At 50.8% G+C, this 21,313-nt stretch overlaps 1 protein-coding gene across 1 annotated transcript in view; it reads right to left on the bottom strand.

Moving 5' to 3' along the window:
- Ryr2 (ryanodine receptor 2) overlaps positions 1-21,313 on the bottom strand; it is a 285,298-nt gene that overhangs the window by 92,945 nt on the left and 171,040 nt on the right. The window contains 14 exon segments of the mRNA XM_048367485.1: positions 413-503; positions 1,278-1,498; positions 2,504-2,673; positions 5,516-5,636; positions 7,393-7,498; positions 8,851-9,037; positions 9,500-9,635; positions 10,756-10,859; positions 11,544-11,676; positions 13,879-13,993; positions 16,066-16,339; positions 17,986-18,129; positions 19,807-19,912; positions 20,449-20,649. Of these exon segments, the coding sequence (XP_048223442.1) occupies positions 413-503; positions 1,278-1,498; positions 2,504-2,673; positions 5,516-5,636; positions 7,393-7,498; positions 8,851-9,037; positions 9,500-9,635; positions 10,756-10,859; positions 11,544-11,676; positions 13,879-13,993; positions 16,066-16,339; positions 17,986-18,129; positions 19,807-19,912; positions 20,449-20,649 (2,109 nt within the window).

The following is a 21,313-nucleotide window of genomic DNA, read 5'->3' as shown; positions in this document are numbered from 1 at the left end:
GTGTCCTATTTCTATCTGGGAAGCTACAAGTGTATTTGCCACGAAGTGACCGTGGGGCGCTGCGAAACGCTCCTTGCGACCTGCCAAGTGATCTAACAGCATGCACAAGGCCGCTTCATCCTCTTCAGGGGCTAATCGTCGTTCAGGCCAGGCCTAGGAGCGCGCTTCTCACCCTAAGGGGGGGGGGGTCTTGGTTTCTCTCTTCTTTGTGGCCCGTGCTTGCACACCCATTTATTTCCTCAGCCATCACTGGCCCTGTTTATTTCCGGTTGAAACTCACACGGTCACTTCCGTCGTCGGAAGGAAACTCTCCCCAGTTAGCAAGCAGCAGACACACGAAAGCAAAGAGATGTCAAGAACCAAAGCCAGAGGCAAGAGTGACCGGAAAACGACACACGGCTCTTGTGCATACCTTCAGGGGCATCTTCGCGTGTTCATTTAGCAATGGGACGTCAAACACTAGTCTTCTCAGCAAGTGCTGCATCATAGAAGGTCTCAATTGGCTGTGGGGGGGGGGGGAGAACCCACAATTGGAAGGAGGAAATAAGTCTAAAACAAGCAGATAACCATTAGACTATGTAAGCCAACACCCTGCGCTTCTTACCTCTCTTCAGATCACACCAATCAGGTGTTTCTAGTCAACGATTCGTCCACAGCCACACAACCACATAAAGTCATTTCGGTGAAGAGAGGACCCAGAAGACTCTAACAACACCAAAACCTTCCCCCGCGCCCTAGCAATGCCGTCACTGGAGTTCACGTCTGAGCACAAGCTCTCAGTGACGACGTGTTCTGGCGTGCCCAGTGTTCCCGAAGCTACTGCCCCGCCCGTCACGCACGCGCAAGAGCGCGAACGGTACCGTACGGACGGCCTGTGATATCGGATCTAGACAAATAGCGGACGCGATGGGACTGGCTTAGAGCTTACAGTCTGATGCCGTGACTCCCAGGGCGACCGACGGGCACCGCCTGGGGCGTGACCCAAGGACACTGGCATGGCTCCCACGTGAGGCAAAGCAAGCCCAGGCTGCACACGCGCCGGGACACCCGGGGGACCCCCCCCCCAGTGGGCCCCGAGAACACAGTGAGGCAGGCACCCCCACTCCGCTTCCCACGACGTCAGCCCTGGGGGGGGGGGCTTAGAACTACCCTCCGGAACCTTCTCCCGCGGCCCCACCTGGCTGCTCCTCCCCTCCGCCATGAGATACGCGGAACAGAAATCATCTCGACACTCCCAACACGTCAAGGCCGCGGGGGGGTGACACGGCCGTACCCACCCGCAGATGGAGAGCAGGCACACTTCGATGGCGTCCCGCTGGGCTTTGGTGAGGGAGCAGCCCTTGGACAGTCGGTACACCGTGTGGAGCAGAGAGTCGATGAGGGAGGCGTGGTGCTCCGTGCCCGCGAACAGGGGAGCGCAGCGCGTCAGCAAAGGCAGGACGGCCGTGCAAAGGTACCTATTGAGGGCCAAGGCCATGTCTGTAGCGCTCAGCGCGGCCTGTGGAGGAAGCAGAAGCGGCACAGACCCGTCGGCGTGGGGCGGGGGACGGCCCGGGAAGGGCTCCGCGCACCGACACGTCCTTCCTACCATAAACCACTACCCGTGGAGCATCGGCGTGAGAGGAAGACACTCGTGGTACCCAGGATGGAAGCGTGTGCACCGCTACCGGAGGAGAGCGGAAGGACCTAACCCTCGCTCCCATCACAGGTCCGCAAATGCTTTCTGAGCTGGATGTCTTCGTACCCCTCATAGTTTGGCTGCTACTCGTCAGTGTCAAGCAAGCATCGAGTCGGTTATTATTCCCGTTGCTATCTGTACATCTCAGGTTTGCCATTTCACGCGCTCGTAACGCAACACAATTTCCGGCTCATTTCCATAACGCCTCAATCGTGGATATCACGAGAGGGCTACTGTCCACACAAGATCGAATTTCCCCTCGGATCAAAAGGAGGCACCGAACCGATGAACCAAGTAACTGCCTAAGAGCAGCGACCACTCCCACGGCACTTGGGACCTTGGCTATGTCATGGTGATGTGGAGAGTGGTAACTTGACATCGGAAGGGCACGTCCTGAATACAGGACGCCCAATACGCAGGACGGGTCCTGGCCAAGCTGTACTTGGGCAGGCAAAGGATGGCACCGATACCAATACCAATAATTACTGTTACTGAGTCAACCGTATCGATTACATTGTCTTTAGAACTCTGATCAATCTCACATGGAGAAGCACGACTGTTCAAGTCATCTGAACAGTCAGCACCAAACTGAGATGGAAAAGGACCACCGTGACCCCCCCCCAAATTGGGCCCAGCTCATCCCGACTCCTAGAACATCCGTGAGGCTTTCACGTCCTCTCTCTGCAGTGGATTCCCGGTCTACGTCCCGTCTGCCCGCCCCTGGCTTCCACGCGGGATACGGACGCAGTAGAGGGTCCGCGGGGCGTGCGTGGGTGAGTGAAGGCCAAAAGGCAGAGGGGACGAGGCGGGAAGCGGGGGCCGTACCGTGTCTAGAGAAGCAGCGGCTCGGAGATCTGGCAGAAAGCCCACCTCCAGGAGGTGGAGGAGGAAGTCTTGCACCTCAATCCCATAGACCCTGTCAAGGAACAAAACCATGGCTGCCTTGTGATCTGGGCAAAACCCCGCAGACATGTCAGGTTCCACCACATTCCCATCTAAAAGAGAGAAGGGGACATGTTGGCGTCAATGGCCTGGCCGGGCCACCTGCGGGATGATCACGCGCGGCTTCTTCCCCAGCTGCCTCGGGTTGTCGGGGACGCTCTCAAAGACCACGGCTTCCTCTGTCACCGCCCTCGGGCACGAGGGCGCCTCTGCTGAAGGGATGCGGCCGTGTCGTTCACGTCCAAGGCCATCGAGATGTCCTTTGGGCATCTCTTCCCTGACTGCATGCTTGACAATGAGATAGCATGAGGCGTCGTACTGAGAGAGCAACGGGGAGGCTCCACGCACCCCTCAGACCGCACGGGGTAGACACGCGGTGCCTTAAACACTAACAACGCCCGCTCACACGCCCTCTCTCGAGACGCCGCTGGCGTCTTTCCACTGCCGTGACTTAAAATAACTACAGAATTATAAATCGACACCGTTAGACTGGTATGGTTTTCATCCTCAACATGTGTAAGCAATCGTAGCAGCATTTTAAACATATCCGAGTCACATCATTTTCTGCATCACCAATAATACATAATGACTACACAGATCGGTGAATCCTTTATAAATTCTCCATGGGTTCCCAGGGCTTATTTTTTTTTGGAGGGGGGGGCACCCCAGTGGGAAATGATGAGATGATGTCTCAATTTAAAATACTGAGGACTGTCAGGTGCTATGACCAATGGCTCCAATCTTGGCTACTCGGGAGGCTGAGTTCTGAGGAGCTCAGTTCAAAGCCAGCGCAGGCAGAAAAATCTATGAGACTCTTATTTCTAAAAACAGTAACAAAAATCTGGATGTAGGAGTGTGGCCCAAGTGATAGAGCACCAGCCTTGAGTGAAAAAAGGCAAATGATAGCCATGATTTCAAGAGGCCCTGGGTTCAAGCCCCAGTAACAGAGAGCACAGGCAAAAAAAAAAAAAACAACAATGCTGAAGGCCTCATTTGCTTCCTATTTCAACCGTTCAATAATGAGGCCAAACTGGTGCCAAGAATACACAGTAAGATTCTTTCTCTAAATGGTATTGCGGGATTTTAAATAAGGGGGCAATCTGAGGAAAGAAGAAGGACCCGGGGGAGAACACCCGGCCAGGATCCACCTGCAGAAAGGCAAATGATGCCGCAAAGGACGTGAAAGGGTCACCGGGATATCTCACCGGCCTTAGCAGCGGCGAAACGAATTGCCAAATGCAAACGCTCTGACCACTGCGCCTGTACCAGGTGCTCTCCTAGGACTGTTACACAGGACTGTGCACTGTCACACACACACACACACACACAGACCTGTGCTGCTACACCCATGATCGCACCGGTGACCACACACAAGCACATCCCACACACGTGATCACACACTGTTAACACACAACCACACGCCATTTCCACAACGCAAGTGTGAAGTCCTTGGTATGAGGCTCACATAGCAGAGGAGGAAAACTAAGCAACTCCCCCACGGCTGTACACTCAGCAACTACTAGAGCTGGGTTTAAAGCCATGAAAATTGGGGTTCAAAGCCACACACACACACACACACACACACACACACACACACACACTTTTTTGGTTCCAGTACTAAGACCTGAACTCAAGGCCAGGGTACTCCTCCTTAGCTTTCTGCCCAAGGTTGGCGCTCTACCATTGGAGCCACGGCTCCTCTCTGGCTTTTGGCTGGTTAACTGGAGGTAAGACTCTCACTGACTTTTCAGCTCGAGCTGGCTTTGAACCACAAGCTTCAGATGTCAGCCTCCTAAGTAGCTAAGATTACAGGTGTGAGCCACCCCACACCCTTTTCTTAAGTTTGTCCTCACGGCATCAGTTTTTGGGGTGCTCAACTAGTAGGGAACCAAAGATCTTTTCCATACGGAAGTGAACGTGAGTTGGAAGAACAGCGTGAAGAAGTCAGGTGAGCACAGACACAGGGAAGGAACAGTCCCAGGCAGGGCGGGCCAAGTTAGGGAACGGTGCTCAAGTTCCGGTGCTCCCTAAAATGGTCATCCATTAGCTGTATGTGTGGTTGAATTAAGGTGCCAGCGTTTGTCCCCTTGTAGGTTTGGTGAAGAGGTGAGCACACAGAAGGCTCGCTTCCTCCCCAACGTGTGGCTACAAGCAGGTGTGCTAAGCACCGGTGTGTGGCGCTTGCTCAGTCTTGAGCTATTCACAGCTCACGTTTTCTGTACAAATTAAGTGTAGAAATTTTTTGGTAGCATGTGCTTTCCACACAACTCTGATTCTGTTCTCAAATGAGAAGTCTGAGTAATATTTGATTTCTACATAAATACCCAGTGAGGCATTGAAAATTAAACAACACAAGAGACTGGAAAAAAACACAAGCCCAACCTATTTTGTGAACCTATGCATTTTTTGGTTGTCTCTAGTGATCCATTTAACCTTTTAAACAAGGTCTTAGTCTTGAGAAGTGCTTCCCTCTTAGTGCACAGAGGATATCTAAATCCCAACGTCAACAGCTAATGAGTATTACTTTGAAAAGAAAAATGTTACCGGAAATAGGCACTGAACACTATGACACGGCTTGAAGTAGGGGAGTGAGTTCTAGAAAAGACAGAGGATGGAGATCCCAGGACAGGAACAGAGACACGAGGTGAGAGACACAGAGGTTGTCACGCTTGGGTTAAAGGAGTGAAAATCCCATCACCAGGACAGCTGTGTGAAACCAATGAGAACAGGAAACACGTAATGCTGCCCTAACACACTGCGGGGCTTTCTCAACTGTCTATCGGAAGCTCAATGGTGTCGCCACGCTGTGGGGGCCAGGGAGAGGAGGTTTCGAAGCATTCAGGCGTGGCGACTCCTGAATCCTACGGAAAGCACAGGAGACAGAGCCGGCCTTACCTTTGGCGATGGTTGGCATCTGAAAAGCGACGCTAATCACACCCACCAAGTCTCCCAGGGGAATGAGAGATCTCAAAATAGACCTGATTCTGATGGCTTCTCCCTTCCCGGCATGAATCAACTACACGGGAAGAAAGGGTGAAGGTTAGGAGACGTTCGAGGGATCGGTAGGGCACCCTGCCTAGGCCAGCCTCCACGTGGGGGCATCCACGTCCGAAGCAACCTTCTGCGTGGGACAACTGCAAAGACAGACCGTCTCGGGTGTGGACATCGACAGCCACTTGCCTGTGGCTTCCCTGACTCGCGCACGCCACGAATTACAGGCTACGGCCTAGGTCAGCCGCTGTCTTCTGTGGTCTTTGCGAGTACGGTAAGCCCACTGTGAATGCTTCTACTGTCCCCTCCAAATACTGAGAACAAGGGCAAGATCATAAAAGGACCACTGTTCTCTTTAGTAGCCAAACGTGCACTAGTATCTGTGACTTAGGCGGCTGTTTGCCTTGTGGTAAGGGGTAACTGCGGGGTCCCTCCTGTCCCGCCCATGGCCACTGAGATGGGGGTGAACGTGAATCTCCACGGTTCCTTCAGCCTGCCGCTGACTGGCTGGCGGAGCTCTTCTTCTAATGAGACTGGGCCGAGGTACAAAGCATGATGGCAGCCACCCCCAGATTCTACCAGTCTCCCAGAGCCAGTTCAGGAGTCTGTGCTTGCACCACTGAGAAAGAAGCTCAAGCGTGATTCCGACATCTCGGAGAGCTCTGCTAACGGTGGCAAACGTGGACTAGTTCTAGAAGTGCTAAGCTGGGTTCTTTATAAACCCTTAGTGTTTCCCCACCCTTAATCCAGATGTGCCAACGGAACAGAAAGCTTGTAGTATTACAATCATTTCTTCCTTCATTCCCCTCATCTTTTCACCAAGATGGGGAGGAAAAAGCATAAAATATTGTCTCTATGATCACCTCAAGGGCACGAATCTCCCGTGATCTTGTCCTTTACTAGAAATAACAGCAATAGCAAGAACTGTCTTCACACACACACACACACACACACACACACACTAGGTTTTTAAATATTTTAACATCTATCTTTGTGATTTCCCTCTGCACACAGCAGAAGAGTTACCATAAGGTGACTTTTTTTTACCTTTGGGTTCAAAAGATGAGTTTTAATCTGTGAGTGTGAAAGAGAGGCAAAACCAAAACCGCACCAAACCCAACCAAAGTAAGTGCAGATACCAGCAGAGAGAGGGGCATCTGGGCGGGAAATAATCTGGGTTGTTGTTTATCCTGGCTTCAAAGTTCATTTGCAGTTCTTAACCCTTCACCCCCCCACCCCGACTGGTCCATGTGCCTCACACGCTACATCATCTCCCCATCGTAGGTCATGAAAATCGTTGCATACCAGCTGGCTAGCATCCCTTACACGCGTGCAATGGAATTAAATAGAATTGCTGAGAACAGAACAAAGCAGAAAATACCAGCATGTGTTATAAGTTAGGAGTATTATTCCAAAAGTCCTTTCATTCCAATTGGGTCAACAAGTTCTAGAAAGTAAAAAAAATTAAGTTCCACAGAGAAGATCTTGATTCTCCCACTGTCCCTAAACCAGCGAGGAACGAGGCATGAGACCCAGACCTAAGACTGTGTCTAATGACTGCGAGAAGGCGAGGTGAGTTTTAGGGCTATAGGGCTATAGGGCTATAGGGCTATAGGGCTATAACCAAGTGTTTTCTAAGTGACTTGTCCTGAAATCTCATCCGTAACTTTAACAACCAACAAGACCTTGCCCGCCAAAGAAGCACCTAGCGCGCTCTTCTTGCTAAGGGAGCACGAAGGCTGCTCTGTCCTCGCGGGGACCAGCCGGTCCCAGGCACTCACGTGCATCTCAGGCGCACAGCGACCCAGGAGGTCGATCAAGGCCGCGTAGAAGGTCATGATCGCGTTCCCCATGTGGATGGTATCGTCTTCTTCCTCTTCCGTATCTCTTTGTGTGCGTGCGGATTTTTTTTTTCCCCCAAAAGAAACAGAAAGCAGATGGGTCAGCTGACATTTCACGCGCATGAGACGTCTCTCAGAAGAAAAGGACTGCCACGGTTGGTTGATCCCTTCCTCCCATTCTCTGGGCGCATGGGTTAGTACAGGTTGACATTTTGGGGGAGAAAAACAACACTAAGTTAATGGTCAGAGCTGAGGTTCTCTCACCAAGAGCAGAGAAGTAGGGGTGTTAGTATTTCTCATTCTCACCAAGAGGGAAAGAGAGGAATGGCTAACTCAATGGGCTCTTCTAATTGCTAAGGACAGTGAATGAACAAAAACATAATTCACGAGAAGACTGCTCTAAAGCAAATTGAAGACCGCTGTTGTGATCAGCACACGCGCAGAGGAAACGTGGCGAAGGGATCATCGTGCCCGTCAACACAAACGACAATGAGCACTGTGCCAGCTCAGTGGCTCAACTGCCTGACCACCTGACCTACCCCACCCAGCCCCCCACAAATAAGCCAGCCTGTCCCTCTCCCTCCGCCCTGAGGAATAAAGCTAAATAATGCTTCATCCCCGCGTTATCCTGATGACGGTGGCCTTCGGGGCTCCCGTCCCTCTTCCTTAGTGACCGGGTAGAGACTGCAAAGTGCCTGAGGCCTTGGTGACAACTCTGTCCTGGCCGTGCAAGGCTGGGCCTGAGCGCACACCTACTGGTGTGGCCCTCAGCCTGGGAGCCCTGAGCACGCGGGGTACGTTTTCTATTGTGAGAGAAACGAAGGGCGCCCCGATTCCTCCCTGGCCAGCTGATAACATGGTGCACAGGGAGATGGCCGTCCTTGCTCCGGGGGGACAAGCTCAGCGTGGGAACCGGGCCGCACGCCCCGCCTCTCAATGGGAGCATAGAGGCCAGCTACTTGCTACTGCGTGTGCCCCCAAATTCTCCCGCCATCAGCCACCGGTTTCCATCGGCTGCAAGCCAGGGGCACTAACAGGGCGACGCAGGCGCCTGAGCACTGCGTGCATTCGCCTCCACAGAGGAAAACCACGAAGACGGAGGTGCCCCGCACCCCGGCATTCACTCAGACCCAGGAAGGCGGCTGCGGGCCCATCTGGGCCCAGCACCCCGGCCAAGCTCTCAGCTCCTCACCTAGCGCCCCCCTGGGAGCACCCCCAAGATGCACCTCCTCCTGGAACCTAGAATTCTCTCTCCTAAATCCACGCCACCCCCTGCCGCCAGGTGTCTGTTCATGCAACCGCCCGTCCTTCCTCGTCGGAGACACGACTCCCCTGCGAAGGAGCGAGACTACTTTCTGACCGCCGGTCCCCCGGCATGGGGGTACACCCTGGACCTACAGCGTCCTGCTGGAGCCGCTGGCGGGGGACGGGCCGTCGCGGGAAGGGTCCTCCGCGATCTTGATGGCTTCCTCCATGGCCGCCAGGAGTCCGTTCCCGCCTTCCCCCCGCAGGGCGGGCCCGAAGCACTCGGGTCTCCGGATGAGCAGTCTCACCACGACATTGGCGTTCTCTTCCACGCTCTCCCCTACAGACAAGAGGGGTACGTGAGCAAAAATACAACCGTGCAGGGGCCCTGAGCTCACCAAGGCTGGTAGCGATCACCTCACCCAGCGGAACAAGGGCAACTCAAGAACCAACCCAAATGTGGACCCGTCTTGTGCTAGCCCAGGACGTTTCTTTCTTTTGCTTCAAAGAAGCAAAGAAAAATGTTATTAATTCTCATTATCTTAGGATGGGAATAGACATCATCACCCTAATCATTATGATCCAGTTATAAAAAAAGAAATCTGTGAAGAACTGGGGTGCCTAGGGGTTTTAAGTTCAATAATGGAAGCGCTACCCATCCATCAGGACTGCGAACCAAACCCCGACGCTAAAGTATGCAGTGCCTCCGCTCATACTGCGTCCCTCGTGAAGACCGCTGGCTGCCCCTGATCCGCACGCCTTATCAGTGAACAGGCAAAAGCTCCACGCAGGGAAGCTGTACCGTTGCAGAAGACAGCGAATCTGAGAAAGTCCAGGTATCGCTCCCCCTCCACGGGGTTCCAGCCGATGTCCGGGTAGCCTTTTGTGAGCAGCATCCGGCAGCTCTGCAGCCCACAGCCGGCCAGGTAGCGAACGACCTGCAAACAGAGGAGAGACAGGCAAAGAGGCGTCCGTCAGACACTGCGGGAGGAGCTGCCGCGGCCCAGGCCCGGGACAGGCGCGCACCCCGTAGGTCTCAGTTAGGGGAGACCCACGTGACAGGGCAGAGAGAGAGAGAAAAGAATTGTTGGAGGGCACCAACTCAAATGGAGACGCGGGATGAGCTGGTACAGGAACCACTGGACTCAGCTGGAGTGACGGGAAATCCTCCGAGTCCCTCAAATGTGATCCTTTTAAGAGAATGGCTCTACCGCCGAAGAAAAACCCAGACCTCGGGGGCCAAGGGAAGGAGTGGGGGAGGGCTTGGAATTCGGCTGCCGCTACTTGGCGAAGCAAACCCTCTGGCATGATGGCTCACACACGTGGCTGGTTATGTACAGAGTGCGACGGCTTCACGTACCCAGGTCAGATGTAAAAATACATAAATAATCTGGGTACCTGTGGCTCACACCTGTAATCCTAGGTGTTCAGGAGGCTGAGACCTGAGGATCACAGTCCAAAGCCAGCCCAGGAAGGGGAAGTTCGTGAGGCATTCACCTCCAATTAACCACCCAAAAGCCAGAAGCGCAGCCAGTGCTTTAAGTAGTAGAGCACCAGCCTTAAGTGAAAAAGTTTAAGGGTAACACCCAAGCCCCAAGATAAAGCCCCAGTACCAGCACAAAAATTATATATATATATATATATATATATATGCCATTAAGACAAATAGAGAGATATATGGACAGTAGAACAAGTCTTAAGGAAGTAGAAATCATACAGTTAAAGCAAAGTGGGGTTACTAAGACAGATGGGGGAGACTTTTAGAAGGGGTAACACTGATCAAGGTGCATTGTACTCATAAAATGACATGCTGAATTGAAAGCCTTTTGTACAACTACTTAAAGGTAATTCAATTTGTTTTTAAAAAGGAAACAATTGTAACCAGAGGAGATACTACTATGTTCCCAAATGCCTTCTCCACGGCGAACTGTAAGGTGCACAGAATTCCAGACGACACAAGGCGAACTATATAATCACAGGAATGTACTTTACTCCCATAGAGCTACGGCCCAGCTGCTGCTGTGGGAATAACAGAGAGCCGTGCACACGACGCCTTACCTTCTCCAGATCTGGCTCCCGCAAGGCTAGGGCAAGCTCGTTATTATCCATCACTGAAGCCGCGGCTACATCCAGCGGGGTAGAGCCCCTCATGGCAGGGGAGGCTAATTCGAGCAGAGACAAGGAGAAACCCGGATTGTGCTGTAGCCGTGACTCTCCCACAGAAACACAACCACTTTACATTCCCGATGACACACACCCGGACCTGGCCTAAATCTACTGAACTTCGCTCAAAAGTCCTTTTGACGAAGGGAAGTGTGTCTGGTTATTGTCTGCCTTTTAAAACACGTAGATGGTGTGGAATAAGGCAACAAATGCGTCACTTGAGACAGGCAATCGTTCCTTAACATCTATTCCCTTGGCGATTTAAGAATAGGCGCTTCTACTTCTGGGCACTGGTGGCTCACTCTTGTACCTCGAGCTACTAAGGAGGCTGAAATCTGAGGATTCTGACGGGGATTATATTAAACATCTAGCTTGCTTTGTCGTGATGCTAAATCTGCCGATCCATGAGAACGGGAGGCCTTTCTATTTTCCTTTTCGGGCCCTTATTTACAGTTTGACTTTTTCATGCTAGCCATTCTAACAGGTTCCTCAGGTGATATCTCACAGTGATCTTAATTCGCATTCTGCAGGTGGTGACTGACCCTCTTGGCCATCTTTATGTCTTCTTTTAAGAATTATCTACTCAAGTCTATTTGTTCATTTAACATGAGGTTCAACTTTAAATGTAATATGCACCTTAATTTTTACCTTAAAGATCAAGTTACAACCATCCACTTACTTACCAAGACCAACACTGCTGTTTTCCAGTAAATAACTGAGATGATCAAACATAGCCTTTTGATTCTGCCTACTTATACGACAGAAGTAACAGAGAAAACGGCAACAATTGGCCACCATCTTGGGAAAGGTGATCTCCTAAAGGAAGAGCATTTAATTAGGTAATCTTCAGGACGTTGAATAAGGGAGGTCAAGTCTCAATGACACTGTCAACCCAGAGTCACCAAATCTCAGGTGACTTACAGACTCACCTAGACCTTGAGCCACTGAAAATCCAGCTAGAGCCCCACTCAGAAACCCTACTGCCATCAAGAAGCTGGGACGGAGAGTTCACCAACAGCCAGAAACTCAAGGTACAATGAGCCTGGTTTAGGAATCAGGTGGCCTCAGCTACAGACTACAACGATTAGCTTTGCCTCCCTGGGAAAATTACCCAGTGTTCTGGAGACCTGAGCTGCTCTGAATCATATCCCTTTAAGTGAGAAAGGAAGAGGATGCTCTGCGGTAACTTCTGGAAGTCACAGTTCCGTGCTTGGTGCTGTTACCCAAAGCGTTTACAAGCTCACTGACTGGCGCTGTACTTTCTTCTTCCTGGGCCCCTGACAGAAAGGCCTGTCTGTGGGCCTCCCCAGACCCACTGTGCTCCACCCACACACCTCTTCCTAAACGGGATGGATTGGGAATTTTTTAAAAATGAAATTAGGCATATACCATATGCATTGCTTTATATTAAATAGTTTTAAATTCATGAATCTCATACACATGCATCTATAGTTACACTCATAGACAGACCACCCAAAGGAAATACGGATTTATTTCCATATTGTGAACTTGCTCTTAAGATTTTAAGTACAGAAATGCATTTTGTGTATTCCCCCCACCGCCCCATTACACTGATTTATATGAATTACTGGTTATGTTGTATCACTTATTTGTTCATTGCAGATTTTTTTTGTCAGTCATGGGGCTTGAATTCAGGGCCTAGGTGCTGTTATTGAGCTCTTTCACTCAAGGCTAGCACTCTACCACTTTGAACCACAGCACCACTAACTACCACCTGTTGATTTTCAAGAACTTATTTTAAATGGAAATTACGTAAAAGTTCTCTTGAAGCCAGGCACTGGTGATTCACGCCTGTAATCCTGGCTACTCAGGAGGCTAAGATCTGAGGATCATGGTTCAAAGCCAGCGTGGGCAGGCAAGTCCGTGAGACTTATTTCTAATTAACCATGCAAAAAGCTGGAAGTAGAGCTGTGGCTCACATGGTAGCGCACTAACCTTGAACAAAAAAAGCTTAAGGACAGTGCCCAGGCCCTGAGTTAAGCCTCAGAACCAGCACACCTTACAGTAGAACATTCCAGAATATCACTATTGAGTCCTGATTGGTTCAGGAATTTGGGGAACCTGTTCTGTGAGGCATGTCTCAGCCATGGGTACGTAGCCATGGCTACGTCTGAAGGATATGTTTGTCTCATGAACTCGTGCTGAGATCTGACTGATAATTGAGAAGTTCTTCAATGCCTTCTAAATGAGAATACTTTAGGAGACAACATGCTGTACGGCCAGCGTGAGACAGGAACTTATATCCATGTCAATGAAAACAAAATCCAGCTCTTAACCTCAACGGCCTGTCATGTTTGTTTGGGTTTTGTTGTTGTTGTTTTTTCTTATTTATTGTCAAACTGATGTACAGAGAGGTTACAGTGTCATACGTTAGGCATTGGATACATTTCTTGTACTGTTTGTCCTCTCCTCCCTCATTCCTCCCTCCCCCTCCCCCTTCCCCTCTCCCCCCATGAGTTGTTCAGTTGGTTTACACCAAACAGTTTTGCAAGTATTGCTTTTGGAGTCGTTTGTCTTCTTTACCCTGTGTCTCTCGATTTTGGTATTCCCTTTCACTTTCCTAGTTCTAATACCAGTATATACGGTTTCCAATGTACTCAGATAGGATACAGAGATAGGGCAGGTACAACCACAGGAAGGGGATACAAGAGGATCATCAACAATAGAAGCTATGGTTTCACATGGGACGTTGAAAGTAGTTACAACAGTGATATAACAGTCGTTTCCATAATATGGAGTTCATTTCACTTAGCATCCTCTTATGCATTCATAGGTGCATAGCTATTAGGCTCTTGTGATCCTCTGCTGTGACTAGCCTAAACCTGTGCTCATGATATATGTGTTAGGAAATTCTCGTTTCTGTCCCCAGGGCCAAGCTTCCCCTTACCTTGGACTCTCCCCCGCCCAGGACGTTCACCATCACCTCCATCACCGTCTCGTATGATATATGTGTTAGGAAATTCTCGTTTCTGTCCCCAGGGCCAAGCTTCCCCTTACCTTGGACTCTCCCCCGCCCAGGACGTTCACCATCACCTCCATCACCGTCTCGTGCATCCCAAGGGCTCTCATGAGGTTCGGGTGCTGATAAAACACTTTGTTGTTCATGATGTCTCTGCAAGGGACGGGGGGGGGGGGGGTGGAGCACAGCTCAGAGCAAAGCTCTGATGGTCTATTCTTTCGAATGACAAGAAGTGTACGAAACAGGTAAGACTTAAGGTGTAAGAAATGTATTTTTGGACAGTTGTTACTACTTTTATGGACATCCAATCATATATCCAACTTTTCCTCTGCACTGAAACAACAGCATTGCAATATGCATATGTTCTCACATAAATCCTTCATATATAAGTATCTGGTATTCATCTACATGTGAATTTTAGTGCAACATACAATAGTTGCACAAATAAATGACAAGCATGCTGTTTTCTGCTATATTCATGTTCTCATTGTGGTGAAAGGCTTGAAAAGAAATGACTATTTCCCAAGAGAAGTTCAGGTACAAGTACCCTAATTCATTAAACAGACATTCAGCTTAAATATCAGCAGGTGATATTTGATATGCCTCATTCTGTCACTTCTGCATTAAATATTATTGTATTACAAATAGTTCTAAAAATCTTAATGTTCAGTGATGATTACCACATACTGTAAATAAGAAATTCTGTTGTTTTAAGCATAAGTCAGTGCAAGAATTTTTTCTTGTTAGAGCCACGGTAAAACAAACAAACAAAAAACAGAGCACACAGCCTGTGTGGAAATGGAAACTTGCTATCTCATTTCCCTAATTCAATCACTAATTTATTCACTTAGGCATGTGATATATTTTCATCATCCAGTTTTAGGTACACAGATATATAGTTCTATTGTCAAGTTAGTTGGGAGGGTATTATTTTACTAAGCTGTGTTTTGTGTAAAATATTTCTAATACCACAAAAGTTGCACTTTATCTTTATTATCATTGTGGGTTTTATCTCTAAGGAACCACGGACTTGTTAATGTACATATTACTGTGGATGTGGTTCAGAATATGTAACCTATTCTGAATTTTTTTCTTAATCAACTTCTTATAAAGCAACTCCTTAGACTTAAATATTAGCACTCAGATAAAATTCAGGCTAATACAATTACAAAGACCGAACTATTTTCTGTGTTGTTGGATTTTTTTATCGTAAGTTTTTCTACGTTCCTTTTTCTGAGTAGTATCCTTATTTTTACTGTGATCCATTATTATAAATTTGGGATATAAATAACATTTCCAGTCCATCCTTACAAGTTTAAAAACTTAATAGGCCTGTGAACAACATAAAGTACTGCCTTCTGAGTTCAAAAGGCACATAAATGGAATTAAGCAATCTGCATTTCCCCAGAATTCGTTCAGTGACTCAGGATAATTTTGTACTTTCATCCAAGAAAAGTCTTGTGTTATTCTACCTCCTTAGTTTTAGTCAAAGGACCAACTTTAGGTTCTTTGATCTGTGTCACAATTTCTCTGTGCCTCTCTTAATTCACACAATGGGGACCTTCACTGTCTCATCTTTGTCTCTGGTATTTACGTAATTACACCCAGCTGTTTGCCAAATATTTGTCTTTCATCACTTTTTAATGTTCTACAGCCCTGACTCCTACATCTTTTTTATATACTTCTATGTACATCATCGCTGGTCATCTGTACAGATCTGATTTTGCTGTTCTTTCTAATTTTCACCTTCCCAACGCTGGAAGGTCTTTCGGTTGTGACGGTAAGTAGCAGCTGTTCTGCCCTGCTTCCTGAACACGAGGCATAGACGAATTCCAGCTCTGTATAGAACATAAGCTGAAACCTGAATCCTTAGAGAGCAAGCTGCCGTCTCCTCTCCCCAGGCTCAACAGATGCTGACAGCTTCTTCATCATCTCCTGCAGTCGCCACCCACCCTGGACGTCAGTGCCTGGGGTTGCGGGTTCCCACGGGGGGGGGGGGGGGGACAGGGAACAATCCCCAGCTTGTTTCTACGTGCCGTGCCCCATTAGCCTCTCCCTGTGAAATCTGTCAGCAACTTCCAGTTGTCCTAAACACATCGTCTCTAGGAACGCATTAACCTCACCGAAATACCCTAAAACCCGAGACCCTTGGCGCTAACACACCCACGGCACTATGGCGGGGATGAAAATGAGGAGGGAGACGTGCACCAGACGCAGCGGCTTACCCCAGTCCACGGATCATCAGCTTCTCCTCCTCTCTGCCCATCCGCACACTCAGCAGGGAGCGGATCTGCCCCAGCGAGGCCAGCAGGTTAATGGTGTCCTCCACCGACACGCCGTTGATGGTGTAGGTCTTCGGCAGGGCCCGGACCAGGCCCCCGATGCCATCGTACTGCCGGTGCAGCAGCACGAACATGGCCCTCACCAACTCGGGGTCCTCGATGACAGACTCTTGCGCCCACCGGACCATGGTATCCGAAATCAGCTGCTGGAGGGTGGCTGCGGAGACACGGGGGATTCCGGAACGTCGCCCCATCCTTCCCACAGCCAAACACCGCTGTCCCCACGTGGACCAGAGCTGAAACGGCTCGGCTCTTCTGCATGGGGGCACTTTTCAGTATGCTCTGAAGAAAACTCAGTGCATTATCAAGTATGTGTTAGCTATGCTTCAGTAAGAAGGCAGCTGCGGATCAAAATAAACAAGAGCAAACACATGGAAACTTTTGTTTAAAAACCACGGGCAACTAGCGGGGCACCGGTGGCTCACATCTGTATCCCTAGCTACTCAGGAGGCCGAGATCTGAACGTCGTGGCTCAAAGCCATCCTGGGCACGAGACGTACACGAGGCTCTTCTCCTTAACCAGCAAAAAGCCATGAGCTGAGCTGTGGCTCAAGCAGCTGAGCACCAGCCTGGAGCACAGAACGCTCAGCACAGCACCTAGGTCTTCAGATTAACAACTGGTGCGCGCACACACATGCACACGCGCACACACACACAATTATAGCTAAATGCGCCATTTCAAAGTTATAACCACTTTTTCTGTTCTCAGTTCAGAAGAAATTAAAAGGATAGCAATTAACATGAGGTACTGTAACTCTGACTTCTATAGGCTCTGTTCTATTATCTTCCTCCAAGAAGGTCTGACATCAAATATCCTTAAAGATGTTGGCTATGGTCACATCAAAGTGCTGATGAGTCTTTAACAGATCGCCTTAATTAAATCGTTTCCAATTGTGACCACACAATTAGAATCTTCCCCAACTTTGGATCCTGAACTAACACCTAAGATACCTGCTATTGTGAGCTTCTATTAAAGTGAAAAGTGATTCAGACACACACGATCACTTGCAGTGTAACCTGTAATAAATATAATTCACTTAGAAGTTACAGAAACTTCTGGCCCTCTTTAAATAGTAGAGTTGTCCTAAGCAAGGGGTTGGCTTATGTATAGTTGGTGTTCATATATAGAGAGGCCTTAATTCCTAATACTAATTAATTCCTAATACTAATTAATTCCTAATTCCTAATCACGGTGTGATTTTCAAAAAGGAGCTGCCTCGCACCTAGACATTCACTCCAGAAAAGCAAAGACCATCGATTTCATCCAAACATGAAATGCAAAGAAGCACTAGTCGTCTGTTTACCTCAAAACCCCACTGCCATTTTGTCAGGCTTTCATAAATCTTACAGTGATCAGTGTGGTTTATAAGGAACTTGGGGTTCTGATGTTTGAAGATGAGCTATTTTGCATTTGGGGTGGCCTTGAGGTCCGCGTGTAGAAGCCGCTTTATAGAGCAGAACATGCTTTTAATGAGCGAGTACTGTTTCTTTATCCCCGAGGTTAAGTCTTAGGCGTGAGCCGCCGCAGCCTCGCTGGGCAATCTCTCTGGACAGTCTGTGTCTGATGCGCTGGTCCTCCAGGGTGCTCCTGCCCCTCTAACTCAGTGCTCCCTCTCAGCCTCACGCTACAAACGCAGCTGCACACCCCAGGCTCCTTCTGGAAGCTGCCGGCGTCCGCTGAGGGGCCTGAGGCTGCAGAGCCGGGAAGGACGCGCCCGGCGCGCGTGGCCCAGCACCCCCCCCCCCAGGACGGGCGCCCGTCCACAGGCCGCGGGCTGGGCCCGCGCTTCGTCTCATGCTTACAGGACTTGGCGGTGTCGCTGGCCACCGGCTTTTCCGCCGGCTTCTTCTTCAGGTAGGTCACCTTTTCTACCAGGGACATCAGGCGTCCCCTGATGGTTAGGTCGCTGCTTCCGTCCAGAGAGCCATCTTCATCCAGCTCAATGCCTAGCACCAAGACAGAAAGCAGGAGAGGGATCAGCGCGCCATAGGCTCTGCACCTCATCCTCCTATCGAGCGGTGGCCAGTGACACGTTTGCCACCATGGAGATAGGCGCTCACTCGAATTCCCTTCTGAGCCTCTGTCCCCCTCTGTGCCCGGGGCTTGTGACAACCAGGACGGAGACAGGACTCAACCAATGGTAGCCTGAGAAGCACGGAGCCATGCTGCTCCCGCGGCAGAGCCTTTCCAAAGTACTTCCCGAAACCGCAAGGTGTGGGGACCCACAATCCAAGGCCGCCTCAAAATAAACCAAATAAACCAAAACAAACGCGCCTCTCCTCCCTCCAAAAATGTCAGTAAGATTTTGATAACTTGTAAGATGGAGAATTGGTCCAATTAGCTACCCTAAACAGGGAACGGCTAATATCTGTAGCAATAAAATAGTCTACTTACACTGTCTTTGATGGCCAATGAATCTATAGTATTATAATATTCAGGCATTCATTGAGTGCCTCTTCATAAAATGAATTCACATGCAAGGCACTGCTTTTATTTGTTTACAAAATGAGGTTAAAAATTAATGCTAGTAAAAATAATCTACCTACTCAAAGAATGACTTATGCGCTTTTGTCCTCGCTGAATCACAGGCCTTCTCCTAATCATGTCATAAAGGCATCAAGAATGACGCTGCTAGGGCTGGGGATATAGCCTAGCGGCAAGAGTGCCTGCCTCGGATACACGAGGCCCTAGGTTCGATTCCCCAGCACCACATATACAGAAAACGGCCAGAAGCGGCGCTGTGGCTCAAGTGGCAGAGTGCTAGCCTTGAGCAGGAAGAAGCCAGGGACAGTGCTCAGGCCCTGAGTCCAAGGCCCAGGACTGGCCAAAAAAAAAAAAAAAGAATGACGCTGCTAGAACCTCTAATCAATGCCACCTTAGAGGCTCCTAAGAGTAGAAGGGCGTTTTCCCTCACTGGATTTGAACTGCTGCCCTATAACAATGTAGAATTTCCTTAGGCACTCTCGTTCAGCAGATACATTATTTTTTAGGCCAGTCCTCAAAAGCGGTCCTTGAACTAGCTTAAATACAACCGCTGGCCATCAGACTTGGCTCCTCTTTCTGTAACACCCATTGGAGTGCAATTCATAGAAGACAGCTGCTATTCAACACGGATGGTTGGAAACGTTGGGAGGGGCGGGGGGGGGGGGTTCTGTCTACCCAGGAAGCCAGCACCAGCACCACGAAGGGACAGCTCACACCGTCACCTCTAATGTCCCCCGCACTCCTCTCTCTGCTGCTTTTGTTTGCATGTTGGCTGTTGTCGCCATCCAAACATTTACTGTAAGACCCGCCCTCCTAGAACGTTCCAGTAGACAACACGGTACTATCAGCCACACACACGTTGTGCAGGACTTCCTCGTTGGTGCGGGGGAAACTGCAGTTCATGAATCTGCCAAGAGGGCCCGGCCATTCCCCGCCACCCACGAGGACTGAGGTCACCTCGGCTCAGTCTTCCCGCCCCCTCGGACTCACCCTTCCCCATCGACCACAGAGACACGGTCAGCCCCAGCATCCTGACAAACGTGACGGGATCCTCTCTCGGGGCTGCCCGCGTGCGAGCTTCAGTTGTACGCGAGGGACACACTCGGTCCCGGGGAGGGGGTGAGTCGCCAGGACCTTACCGCAATGCGTCATCAAATCCTCGTGGAAATCCAGGAGCTGGTCACGGATTTCTTCGGGACAGGGACATTCGCTTTTGTCATCTTTGAAGTTGAGGAGCATGTTGATCTGGGAGAGGAGAGAGAGGAAGGGTGGAAAAGGAAAGAGAAGCGAACTCCTCAGGATGGGCACGGCAAGGGCGATGGAAAGACGTTCAAAACCAGTGTGGGCTTGATCCCAATCCTGCCTGAAGACCCTCCTTTAGCTCTCTATCACTGCAGGCCTGAACACTTGCTGGTGTCAAGGGCATCTTCGTGGTGTAGGGCACCCTGAGCTGACAGAAAACGCGGGGCCCCCTTCCACCGGTGTATCATCGTGATAATGAGACCGCTAACTCATTGCTTTTGCCAGTGCCATTGTTTTTGCGTTCATTCCCAGCAATTGAACCGAGTCAGCTTCCGACGCTCTGACTTGCTCTGACTGCGGTATCCCCAGCCACGGATACACTGGAGGCGAAGCTAGGAGCGTTGCCTGAAACAGCCTGGGCAACTCTAAAGGGGACGGGAAATTCAGCAGGCGCATCGCGTGTCACGGGCGGCAGATTCCCGCACCCCCGGCACCCCAGAGCCCAAGGGCTCGCCGGGGCGTTTGGGCCGCTCCCGTACCTGCTCCTGAGGGGGCGAGCGGAATTCCTTGGTCTTCCTGGCCGTGAGCGCGGCGGACATGTTCAAGGCCTGCATCACCTCGTTGTAGCGAAAGCGCTGGTTGTCCTGGAGCTTCGCCACGAAGTCGTCCGAGAAGGCCACGATCGCTTCTATCCGGTGGCGCACCTGGCAGTCGCAGAGGTACTGGAGCAGCAGGCACATCTGAGAAGGCAGCCAGGAGAGACGCGGGAGAGTCAGCGCGCCCAAGCGGACACACAGCGAAGCACCCCCCGCGCCAGCCGCTCCTCGTCCGCTCCCTCAACGCAGAGCGCCGTCCTCGGCGGCGGGAGGCAGTGCTGGAGGCGCAGCCTCGGCGGCCCCGCCAATCGCCAAGCCCCCTTCGCGGCCGGGGGGCGGGGCCGCCGAGGGAGGCCAGCGAATCAGGATGCGCGGCAGCGCCCTCGTGACCCGCTCGCCGCACAGAGAGCGGTGGCCACGCCCAAGACCACCACGAGCTCGGCGCCGGCGCGCACGTGCGCGTGAGCTGCCGGGCCGGGTGTAGACTCAGCGCACGCCCACGGGGAGGCACGCACGGGACAGACGCGTCCTCCCGTCCTGCCGCTCGGCCGGGCCTCCCGCCGCCCCTTCGCGGGGTCCACGGGTTCTCTCCGTTCCCCCACCTCGGGGCGTGAGAAGGAACGCGCAGAGCCTGTGCGTTCCCGAGCGTGCGTGTGCGTGCGTGCGCGCGCATGCGCGCGTGCGGAAGGCGAGCCCACGCCTCTGACGTAGAGAGTAAGCAGGACCCCCAACTGTGAAGCCAACTCCTCCGGCTGAGTCTGAGGAACATGGCGGCGGGAAGCGGAGAGCCGCACGGCCTCCTCCCGAG

The sequence above is a fragment of the Perognathus longimembris genome, chromosome 18 (genome assembly GCF_023159225.1).
Source record: "Perognathus longimembris pacificus isolate PPM17 chromosome 18, ASM2315922v1, whole genome shotgun sequence".
Classification (NCBI taxonomy): Eukaryota; Metazoa; Chordata; class Mammalia; order Rodentia; family Heteromyidae; genus Perognathus; species Perognathus longimembris.
Note: the sequence above shows the minus strand (reverse complement) of the source record. Positions and strands in the feature narration are given on the sequence as shown.